This window comes from Rhipicephalus sanguineus, chromosome 8, assembly GCF_013339695.2.
Source record: "Rhipicephalus sanguineus isolate Rsan-2018 chromosome 8, BIME_Rsan_1.4, whole genome shotgun sequence".
Classification (NCBI taxonomy): domain Eukaryota; kingdom Metazoa; phylum Arthropoda; class Arachnida; order Ixodida; family Ixodidae; genus Rhipicephalus; species Rhipicephalus sanguineus.
The window spans coordinates 106794693-106807277 of record NC_051183.1 but is presented as its reverse complement, the minus strand read 5'-3'; the positions used below and the strand labels follow the sequence as shown (position 1 = coordinate 106807277).

The 12585-nt window shown below is 45.5% G+C and overlaps 1 protein-coding gene and 1 long non-coding RNA gene across 2 annotated transcripts in view; one reads left to right on the top strand and one right to left on the bottom strand.

Moving 5' to 3' along the window:
* Positions 1-4182, top strand: part of LOC119402930 (uncharacterized) — a 47093-nt gene extending 42911 nt beyond the window's left edge. The window contains exons 4-5 of the mRNA XM_037669960.1: positions 497-601; positions 3981-4182. Coding sequence (XP_037525888.1) covers positions 497-601; positions 3981-4135 — 260 coding nt within the window. The 3' untranslated portion in view covers positions 4136-4182. The remainder of the gene's footprint in view (positions 1-496; positions 602-3980) is intronic.
* The window catches only part of LOC125759585 (uncharacterized), a 504118-nt gene that overhangs the window by 419530 nt on the left and 72003 nt on the right, over positions 1-12585 (bottom strand). The window lies entirely within an intron of this gene.

Here is a 12585-nt window from a genome sequence, read left to right as displayed (position 1 = left end):
TTAGAATAACCCTCATATGCATATATATATATATATATATATATATATATATATATATATATATATATATATATATATATATATATCAGCTTTATACAACATGAAACATTTTAAGCTTTTTTAAGTAAGCATACCAGAAGTGCACGCCCGGACCCAATGCACAAAAGAACTATGTGATACCTGGAATGTTGGCGTTTTTAATGACACCGTTCATACACAACACAGTGTTTCACTTGTTCAGCGCCACAAAAGATCTACACAGGCACTCGCATCTCTAAAGGACACTCGCATGTATACTCTACTTCGCACATCTTAAACATAATATAAAAACAACGGTATTCTTATTAAACCTGGGAAAGTATTGATATCATCCGCCATTTTATCGGCTTATTTCAGCGTCTGCGGTGTGTTGTAGAGTGCCTTTAATAATGCTAGTTTTGCTTTTAGGGTGATCTTTTGTGCTCTGCAATAAATCGCATCAACATTTTCTTTTAAGACCCAGAAGAAGCACCACACTACTTGTGGGAGTTAAAATATAACGAGCCGAACACTTACAACTGCAGCGTATTTTACATATATAACCAAACCACGGATTCATCTGGTAAGTACTACTGCATAAAATATTGATGTCCTCAATGTGAACCGCGAGTGCTTAAACATAATAGTGGTGGCAAACGAGAATTATAACGGGAGTTTTTTTTTTCTAAAAGAGCCACATGTGGAAACCGAAACTAGGCCACATTTCACGGGAACGCTAAGCACGCCTAATTGCCTTTCTCTTTTGAGAAGGTTTGTGAACGAAACGGGCAATTCCTTATATTAATATGGACTAAAAAAAAGGGGGCCGCAATACACTAGGGGTGCAAAGAATGAGGAAGCAGTGGAGCTGGTGGCGTTGCCCTCCTCCTGTCCCCCCTTCTCACCTTCACTTCCCTTTCCCAACCCTTGTTGTACCATATCATACAAGGCTATGCTGTGCTATACCCTCTCCCCTCCTCCTTTCCTTGCTCTTCTCCCGCGCTTGCCTTTCCGAACCCTTGCTATGCTATACTATACAAGGCTATGCTGTGATGCATCACCTTTCCTTGCACATCAACCCTCACTTCCCTTTCCCACCATCAAGACATTCAGAGTGATTCCAGAAATGCTTGTACTCTCTAATGGGGCTTGCCCAATTCCTGTGGCGCATACGGGCCAACTAGTCTTTGCAGTTCAGAGATTGCACATTTGTAACTGTTTTAATAGCCCCGCCGTTAAAAGTTTCGAATTAAACTTGAGCGAATTACTGCACCTGTTGGAATGAAATGGAGTCAGATCCGTCAAGCCAGCGCTGCGGTAAAACCTGGTAACCAAAGCAACCTACGTGGCCGCATTCAATGTGTTTCATTTCTGACCGAGTTGCTTTGATATCGTCCTTTCTCTCCACAAATACTTGCTGAACAAATACTTACTGAAGCGGTGTCTGTGAATCATAAATCACCCGATTGAGAGAAAAATATATCCGAAACTGTTAAAAAATTCGGCAGATCCCACGTAACGTGAGAGTCGATGTTATGCGAAGCATGCGGCGGGAAGGTGACTGTGACGTATTTTTTTACTGAGCGGAAACGTTACAAAGTGACGCTAAAGATATATATAAATTTAAATTTTATACGCACACATATACATTAAAGAGCCGCATATGTGTTATATAATCAGTTGTTTACAGTTGGCTAACGCTGTCAACGGCAACATGGGCATTACCAACACCAGAAGCAGTAGGCTGATATGTAGTGCTTGTCCTCATGATGAAGAACGTACGCACGTTTCACGAACCCGTGTGCATGTGTGGAAGAGGTTCCTGACAGTTCTTGAACAAGGTCATCATCACCGTGGTCAGTGAACACCAACAGCTGGTCATGACTTGTTATTGGATCCGGTCGTGATCGCGGTGACGAGGGCTCGAAGTGAAGTGAAGCATGAGGTATAGTGCAGCTGTTGAAAATCGTGGATGCCTCGGTCATTTGGTCGACAAATTGTCTGTTCATAGAGCCGGCGACATGTCGGAACCTGAAGTCAACCTTCGCGTTGGTGAGGTATAGGCCGTCGAGTCTGGTAGATCTGGCTAGTGCTACGTAGACCAACATCAGTGGATGGCGCTTGTCGTATTCGTAGACTATCTTGGCGTATGTGGCCTACGTAGCCTAGTCTAAAAAGCGGCTGTCAGTCAATCTGTCATCATCCTCGGTCAGCATGAGGCCATCGCCCAGCCTGGTAAGAAATGAAGAGGACACTGCGCCGTTCTGGCGGACTAAGTGCACTTTACAGTGCGATGATGTGAATATCATACTTAACTTTTGTTACTGTATTCCTCCGGGGTCGAGCAATGCTTCAATATAGCTTGCTGAATCATAGGAATACAAATTTATTCTTGATTAGACTGCGATAAAACGGAACCAACACCGGAACCACAGACGTTAATCTGATATGACACCTGTATCGTTCGAGTATAATGTAGTGTATATTGCTTTCTTGCAAAATTAGATAGCCAGAACCATAACCACAATTGACGTTGCACCGGCATTACGCCTGCATAGGCTGTTTTTCCAAACCAGTTTATATACCTGGCGTGGCTCTGTGGTAGAATACCTGACTGCCATGCATAATGCTTGGGTTCGATTCCTGCTGGGATCCTAATTTTTATTCTTTCCAGTGTCGGGTCAACGCTGCCGATATCGGTTTTTCTTAACGATCTCGCATATAAATTGCCAATGTTGGTTTTCGACGTTCCTGGGTAGATAAAACTCTCAATCACCTGTGGCGCATACCCGTACACCGCGGTCCGTTGTATACGGGTATGTGCCACACGTGTCTGGAGGAAAGGGTTTGACGACGTATGTGAGAGAATTTCCATGCCAATTTTGGTCTACACCAAGTTAAGGAGGCGATCATGAGAGCACCCAGACGTAGGCGGCTAGATAGATAGATACGTAGATAGAAACGCTCAAAATGCCAAATGTTCGCTAAGAAATTCTCCGCATTTAAAAGCTTCCGCTACGCAAAATGATCAGGTTGAAAAGAAACATGGCTGATCCCTCTGTCATGGGAATCGGTATCACACGAAAGTGAACCGTGCCTTCACAGACATAGCGTTTGTAGTGCACTGTTTCGGCACACGGGCAAATGAATGAATGTTATAGCAACAATTTGTTATGTCACGCGAAGAACCGCAAGCAGCTCGAAACTCGCAACGTGCTGCTCGAGGAGAAAGGACGCACGGACAAAACATACACAGGATGGGCACGAACTAACTATCACAGCTCTACGATTAAAGCGCGCTCCTATACGCAGCACGAGTATACACAGGATCGCAGAAGTATACACAGGATGAGCGTGCACTAACTGTCATAGTTGCAACTTCTTTCTGAGCGAGCAGCGTGCTCCTTTCGCAAAAGCGGCCAATGTAGTGAGAGAAGTGACCTTCGTGCTCTCTGTAACTTCAACGCAAACTTGCGGTGAGAGCCACACGGCATAGAAACCATCCCCCATCACAATATAAGCGGGCGTGCACGAGTGACCACGCCCTGTGGAGGCGCGCGCAATGTTTTTATCCTGACGTACGCCTATGCGCATGACACTGGGACTGGAGCCAAGATTCCGCTACTCTCAAGGGCCGCTAGATGCAGAGATTACGTCAGTGCCACGGTACAAAGCGCTGAAGAATGCGCACGGTCACTGTTAACACAGCTGCAATAGATTCGGGGCCGTCTACCCACCAGTGGCAAAAAATCTTAATTTGGAGAATGAAACCCATGTTATGTCATGAAGTTTACGTCGTTGTGCGATTGAGGAGCCTGACTGGTGAATGGGAAGATAAGGTGAACCGGGCCCGATAAAGCCATCTTGTTGTAGCCTAAAATAGAAGCTTAAACATCTTCCGAGCACTTTTAAAATTAATGCCAGTGAATGCACTAATATTTAACAATTTCTCACTATTACAGGAGATTCCACGTGCGCCCTGTACGTGAGAGGAGTGCCTGGTAAACGCGTCAACCCTACCTTGGATTGCCAGATTTCCTTCAATAATTGCAGTGAATCTAGGGTTGTTTTCAAGCCGTACATTGACAAGTGCTCAAAGCTTGTACCTGACCGCTAACATTCTTTGAAGTTTAAAGAATAAAGCTGTCACGCCGCATTGCTTTATAAGGCGAGAGTTGGTAATGTCATTCATTTCCAAAGTACTCTGCAACAATTATAAGTAACTTAACTCAGTGATGCAGCACTTTATGCCAACACCAAAAGTGGGCGACAAGAAGAAGAGCTAAACCTATGGAAAAGCAAGGGCCCTGTTAATGTATCGTGAAATGTTCAAAAAGTCCGCAGATCTTATGTTTCGTCTGTTGCAAGCACACAACATGAATATCCATCATTTTATTGCGATAGAAATAAGGAATTGGAGCAGCTACCAACTGGTGGTGTGATGACTGTTGAAGCAGGGATGCTCGTAGCCTTCACCTCATTTCCCCTCCTCACCTTCAGATCACTCGTCCTCACGCTTACCCCCACCTACCCCCTCCTACACTATACTATACAAGGCTATGATTTGCATTATTTCCCTCTGTCTCTTTCTTTCGGCGTTTTTCTTTCTATCTCTGTCAATTTCTTTCTCTCTCTCTTTTTTCTGCCTTTGTCTCCGTTTCTTTCTGTTTTTGTTTTGGTCTTGCTCTCTTTCTTTGTCTTTCTCTCTATCCTTTTCTCGTTGTCTCGCCCATAGCAATGCAATCATACAGTTCCTTTGCACGTTTGTTCTGCTAGCATGTCTGAAGAGCAGAACGGTTAAGACGCTCGCCTTCGGAGTGGGAGTACCGAGGTTGGTATTCCGCCTCGCCAAGAAATGTTACTTTGTTTCATTAAGGCGAAAGCCTTGGACGCCTCATCAAGCGCAAAAATTGTCCGGCGTCCACATCAGTGATGCGAAAATCATCACCACGTGATGACATCGCCATATGACGGCATAATGACGTCACGATATACGTCAACACATGATATCGTAGATTCTTAGATGGGACGATCACAGAGGCAGTGAAAAACCAGCTGAGGTGCCTTGGAGGCAGTGGAAAACCACGTTAGGAGCAGAAAACTGTCGGAGGGTGGCGGGGCAGGATCAGTAGATAGACCGAGAAGAAATGGAAGACGGCTTTCGCCTTGTAGTCATATCAGGTGAGTCCGTAAGGGACCCTGTGCGTCTTTATTTGTCTTCTGCTCATCCTCTCTACTTCTATTCTTATTTCCTCTTTTTTTCCATCATTCAACGCTCTTTCTCTCTGTACTCATTCTCTCGATCATGCGAGTTATTGCATGCCAGGCCGGCGCAAGTGCTCTAGGAGCGAAGCAGGAGATGAAGGATGAAGGGGACGAAGAGAGCGCGTGCCGGCCGACCTATTGCGTAGCACGCACTACTCTTTAAGGTAAAAGCCGTTTATCATTAGGATAATTTCTGTTTATGGCTAACGGAGTGTTTTCAAAAAAATACCATAGCCTATTATCCTGAGAACACTGATTGCTGCACTATTTGCTCTTGGGACTAAGCGCAGCTGATCAATGTGCGCAATAAAGGCAGCATTGATATATATACGCCGTTGACCGCAATAGTATAACTTTCGTCGAACAGCGGCATGTTCTGAGACTGCTCCCATGCAGATTTTCGCCATAAGCGTCGCGCTTAATACGTGCTGCGCGCAAACACGCAACCGCGTTCGGCGGTTCGGCGGAATTTGCTCACGAATTAGCGGACTACAATACAGCGCTTGAACTAAGAACCCCTATTTCAGAAAAACATGTACTTCACACTTCACACATACATGCCAGTATGAACAGTTTGCGAAACCTAGTTTTTTATTATTTTCGAGCATGGGTACTTGCCTACTTATATAGATTTCCACATTCAAAAGCAAGAAGTTCACTGCAAAAAGTCGCATCCGTTGGCTGTCTGTGTTATTTCATTGAAACCGTTATATGAAGGTATTTATTACTTATAGAAATATATGCATATACCATGGACATACTTAACCTGCTGTGTTCTCCCCGTTCCACAGTAGCATATGTGTTTGCTGAAACTAGCTTCAGTGTAAAATCCATAGTCACTCACCCAGACGGTAAACGGATCTGCTCGCACGACCCATGTTTGCAAGAAAAGACAATTGCTTGCACGACATCTTTTTATGCGAAGAGCCAAACAGCACACGCCTAGCGGGAGATATCCTGGTTCTCTGAAAATTATGCTTTATTGTCATTTCGAAAAATATTTGGTAGAATTAAACTTGAGCAGCGATGCGGGGCCCCGTGAATTCTCGCCATATTTCCTCGCCTACGGCACCTCCTAATATCTTTGAAATCATCCATATGGAGCCTCAAGGCGGCAGTAAATTTGTCGCTTGAAGTATATATTTTATCAGTATCACAACATAATTTCATCAGGACGCTTCGCAGAGAGAGATTTTTCTAGTATAGATCCGTATTACCCTGCAAAGCTGGAGTTTTATTTTGAAATACTTGACACAAGTTTGAGCGATGACTTCTGCTTTCATCCTCAGCATCGATGCAGTCGTTTCTGCAGATTGACATTTTTCAACATAAACTTCACATAGACACTGCACCCCGCCCCGCCACGGTGGTCTAGTGGTTATGGCGCTCGACTGCTGACCCGAAGGTGGCGGGATCGAATCCCGGCCGCGGCGGCTGCATTCTCGAGGGAGGCGAAAATGTTTGAGGCCCGTGTACTTAGATTTAGGTGCACGTTAAAGAACCCCAGGTGGTCGAAATTTCCGAAGCCCTCCACTACGGCGTCTCTCATAATGATATCGTGGTTTTGGGACGTTAAACCCAGTTATTATTATTAGACACTGCACCTATTTGGACACCTCGCTTCTCTTTTGCTCGAAAATAGCTCGGGAAAATGCTTAAAATATATCTTCACGTAAGCTTTGTTTAGGTAATAATTTGTTTACTTAATGATTAATAAATACATAAATTTATTTATTTATTTACCTATTTATTTATTCAATACGTGCTAGCTGGTACAATCCACTAACAGAATAAAAATCCCGCCATATTCCCGAAGTGAATGATTATTGAAGAGCTGGCTCGGAGAAAATCGGGTAAACCGCGAATGCTCCGTACAATTCCTCTGATGTCATATAAAGACTTGACGCGTTGTTATAGTAGCGATTGTGGCCAGGTTGTTGTCGAACCACAAGCGTTCGCAGACGTTGCAGCTGTGGTCGAACGTGTGGTCGAGGAAATCGCGCTGGAAGTGCGCGTCGGCACCACCAACTTCAGGTAGCGACCGCTTTCGGCGCTTGGTCGCTGCATCCCGCGCCCGTACCTCTTCGAGGTTCTCTTGCCGCCGCTTTCGCGCTGCTTCCGCTTCGCAGGTTCGTATCTCGGGGTCCACACGACGCAGACGTCTCTCTGCGGCCTCGCGAGCTCTCACTACGGGATCTTGGCGTCAAGCCCGCACTGCTGCTGTCTTGCGAGCCCTCCACTCCGCCGCCTTGTCTTCTTAGTGCATGTTATTAGTATTGAAGCGCACTGACTGACGACTGTCGAAAGAGAGAGAAAGCGTGCAGTTGTGGCCCTTTAGCGGTCTCCTATCAAACTAGAGCACACGCCGGCATGGAACGAGCGCCGCATGCTACAGTTGTCTTTGCTATATGTGATTTTGCCGGCGTTATTATCATCATCAAGGCGCTCGAAGAACAAGAGGAAGAAGACTTCTCTTTCGCGCGAGTGTGCGCATGCTACAGTTGGCTATGCTATATGTGGTTTTGCCTGCGTTAATATCATCATCAAGGCGCTCGAAGAACAAGAGGAAGAAGACTTCTCTTTCACGCGAGCTGCGCCAGTAGCGGTCGCCTCTGGAACTTAGGTTACGTGTACGGAGCGGGACTTCACCCCAGCCTAAGAACCTGGCGAGCGAGCTCCTAAAAGAGCGCACTTACAAACATATCAAGCAGAAAACAATGCCATTGGTATGTAGAGCAATGCACCGAATACAGCAACATCATTTGAGAGGTCACACATTTAATATATCAGCCGGCGTATTCACGCTCTAGACAATGCGCTGCTCGACAGTTGGCAATGATAGAAGAAAAAACTCTAAGTGCGTCCGACATGTCAACAAGGTGCACTTATCAAGGAAGCATGACTGAAAAACATAAGAAATGACAAGCTAGATATGTTAGCTACACAAGCCAGATTGTTTCGACGCTCTCATGACACGTTGCTAGACAATTGGCGACAAGGACACTCATTTGTGTTTTGAAGTCCAGAAGTGAAAGCGGAAAAAGGGCAAATCTTGATTAATTCCTGGCCAAGCGGTTCAAATGACGGGTGCACAGGGGTTGCGACCAAAATTTCGGAAAGTCTTTTTAGTTGAAGCAAACGAATGGGAGGCTGTGAGAGTTTCAAGTAGATGTTTTGGTTGATTCCTAGCATGCCATGACAAATTAAATAGAATATTTTGGACTTGCGCGATTAGGCCTTTTTTAGGGTTTCAATATTCGCAGAAATATTGACCAGAAGTTGGTGATGTTTTCCTGCTAAAATAATAAAAAAACTAACATAGCTGCCATTCGCTGTATATTATCTGCTATCCTTATATTTGTACTTGTGCATGGATCAACTACTGGGACAGCGTATTCATCCTTATGTAAGTTTTATGAGCCAAAAGCTTTACACCTTTCGAAGGTTTGCGAAGTGTTTGCTGGAAGTAGCCTAGTTGTCTCATGATGTCTTTGTTTATGTTGGTGATGTGATAATTCAACCGAAGAAAAGACCGCTGTCGTGAGTGAAAATCAATGGATAGTTCGTACGTTTAAGTTTCATTGTTGCCTTGTGCTGTTATTTATTGGCATCTGGCACGAAGTACGACAATTTTAATGTTGGCCTATGGATGCCTTAAAAAAACCTGATCATCAGATTTTTTAAAATGTTGGTACATCAGATACAATGTTCTACGCTTCTCGGTAGCTACCGCGTCGTGAAGGTGGAGGCCTAGTTAAAACAGAAAGTCTTCCGTTGTAGTGCTTATACACGTTACATAAAATGGCAAGGAAGGAAAATCGCATATTCAAATTTTCGAGCTTCTGGCATACTTGCTTCACGCTGGACGGATCTTCGCCCGCCAGCAGGCCGGAGTTCAAGGTCTCCACCATGGATTTATAAATCAGCAGGCTTCTTGTATTGGACCTCAAAGCCGGTAATTTATCTTCCCAAATGCGTACCAACGCCTCCGTCGTCACAACGGTTCAGTTGACACGCTTTTGGCTCGATATTTTACTGGGAGCCGAGCTGCTCGCGTCCGACATGGGGGCCGCCTTGTTGTCAGTTTACGGCGCTAACAGGGGTTGCCTACCTCCGTTTACAAAAACGGTCGTTAGCGGATTAACTGCGGTTAGAGTTGTCGTGTGTCAAGGTCCAACAGCCGTTAGACTTAACGGCCGTCGTACTTAACTGCGGTTAGACTACGCGGGTGACAAGGGTCTTACTCTTCCTTATTTCTTTGTCACTGCACCTATCTGAATATGATTTCATGCCTTAGGGTATCTAATACAGTGTTATCCTTGTTAAACGTTGCGGTTTGGAGCTATTACTGTGTGCACATGTGCGGTAAGCTTGCCTTGGGCTTATATATGCATTGGCGCATGAAATAATAAAGCAGTGTTAGCGCTTGTGTGCTACGTTTCTTTTCTTCATGGGTGTCTTATGTGTTTGCGCTGTTATTTTAGCCTCAGGATTCTAGTCACAGTGTAACATATATACTGAGAGTCTGGTTCAGCCGTCTCGTTTCTTCGCTGTTTTGGCATAAGTCTACAAGAACCAAAGCGTTCACACTAGACCGCGCCACCACGAGCCACAGGACGCTCTTCTTTTTCCCTGGCCGACTGGCCGCAAATTCCGTGGCAGTACAACCACGAAATCGAAAACTTGCGTGCGTCGTCAGCGATACGACGCAAACTCAGCGCGGCAACGATGCAGCGTGGCCCGCGTCTCGCATTATTTTAATTTCCCCACGTGTGGCGTCCCATGCGTTTCACCCAATGCCACGTGCGTTTGTATTCTGCCCTTAGTGTCCTAACGGCATAATACAAACGCCCGTGGCTTTGGGTGAAACGCATGGGACACCACACATGGCGAAATTAAAATTATGCGAGACGCGGGCCTTGCTGCTGTTCTCATTGGGTCTCATCAGATATGTGGAATTAGGGGCCGATCTATAAAAAACAATATACACGTGGCTCGTACAGTTCTTCAGTTCTGCTATGGTTATCAAAAACAGCTTGCAATGCTACAGGTAGACCTTGCAAAAGCCTTTGATCGTGCTAGTCATTCGTTTTTTCTCTTCTTGAGCATGCCAATGTTGGCACATATGTGCTTAGAGGCGTTAAACTTTGTTATATTGAATGCTCAACTCGTCTCATTGTCAATGGTGAACTCTCAAAACCTGTTTCTATTTGCTCCTCGGTGAAACAGATGCCCGATGTCACCACTTCTCTTTGCGTTTTATCTGGAGCGGCTCTGCTTAAGCATAATACAGTCCAGTTGTGTTCGCGGCTTCAGTATATTAGGCAGTGAAGTTAAAGTATTAGCTTATGCAGACGATGTCGCTTTCTGTTGCACAGATAAACCCAGTGTAGAAAATGTGGTATCTCCAATTGAAAAGTTTGGCTTTGTGTCAGGAGCTCGTTTAAATGCCTCTAAGAGCTTAGGAGTATGGTTTGGCTCGTGGGGTACCACGCCAAATCAGTTCGCAGGGATTCGCATCAGTGTACCACTAGGCGCCTATTGATTCAGTGCGCATTACTGGAAGGAGCGCGCTCCTAAGCTTGCACGACAGGCCCAGACATTTGTTCCCCATCGACTTTCAATATTTGGGACACCTGAAGCTTGCAATACTTTCCTAGCAACAAAGCTTTGCTACGTATTGCAACTTATCCATTGCGCAAAATTTTATGTACAACGCTTTCATCGAATTTTTGCTACTTTCATATGGTCCTCGACTTTTGAACCCATGCATCATGACAACAATTTCAGGCAAGTTAGTGAGGGTTGGTTGGGATTAGTACATCTTTAGTTATGGCAAATAGTTTCACGGTTCTTCTTTTTTCGAGGCAATTCCCATCCCGTAATCCGTTCATTCTTGCAGGTTACACTTGTTGAGTACTTGCCAGACTTAGTTGTTTCATCAAACTTCTCCGAATGCCGAAGAACGACCTGTTGACCAACCGGGTCATTGGGGCGCGAAGATCGAACTGTTGACCAACCGGGTCATACACGTAGGTGTTCTTCCCTGCTACGAGTTTGTTGTGACGAAGGCTGCTGGAAAAATTTTGCGTTTTCTTGAACTCGACCAGTTTTTTACAGGCTAGGCGCGTAGCTGGTGAAAAATCTTGCGCAACATTAACTTTGGGGTGCTTGTTATCTTTACTAGTGGTCGGTATCTTTTCTTTATCTTTGAAATGGGCGAATTTTACCAGAACTGGTCTAGCTTTATTCGGCGAAAAGGTAACGAGTCTGTGTGCGCGTTCAATGTCTTTCGGAGCAATAGTTAATTTGAGGTGCTCGCTTGAAAACCTATAAATTTTTCCTCAGATTTTCCTAACTTTCGTTCGACTCATCATCTATGCCGTATGCCACCAAGTTATTTCGCCGCGCTCTGTCTTCAGTGTCATTTGTGCGTGCAGTTAGCTGCTCAATCTGACGCGCGTTTGCCTGCGCAAGTGCATGCACAGTGTTTACGAAGGCTTTGATTGCCGTCAGCGACTGGCACTCCCCTTCAATTTTCGTAAGTCTCTCTTTTATATCTTTCAGCATTTTATCGTTGTCAGCCAGTTTATCTCGAATACCTTGAATTCGCTGAGTAGGGCTGATTGGCTGGTTTTTAGTTCACGCAAGGCTGCTAGCACATCAGCAGCTACACGTCATGGTCTGCTGCTCGTGCGGGGCTATCATCAATGCTTCCGTGACAACGACTGCTACCCGAGCTTACCGCTTCGGGGACGCCATGACTGGTCCTATGTCATCCTTTTGGAAGGCTTCGTCGGCACGTCTTGTCGGTGATACTATGCGTCTTCGTACATGGGACCCTGCATCCGGCCCCCGACTTCTGCTCGACGACATTGCTGGTCAGCGGCTATGCCACCCAAGCACCACGTCCGCAGGGCTCAGCCTTGCATTCGACCCCGAGCGTCAGCAATGGTGCCTGGTTCCTGCGGCCTTGCGTGTGCGGCCCCCCTCGCTGCTGCGCATGCTTCGTCCGGGACCACATACCCTCAACTTTGCTTCACGCGACAGTACCTATATAAATCACCGTGACATCATCGCTGCTTTCAGTGGGTCCGGCGGCATGATCGCGATCACACGAACTCACCACACGCTGCTATTATTTGTGCAGGTAACAAATCGCTTTTCATTATTCACTAAACCCACACGTTACCGTGGTCTTTTAGTGCTGCCGGGCCCACATGCGGCGTTTGCTATTCTTTGCAACTGTGTGAATATCATTCAGAGTCTTCTGATACTGTCTGTCAATGTCTAACTAAACCC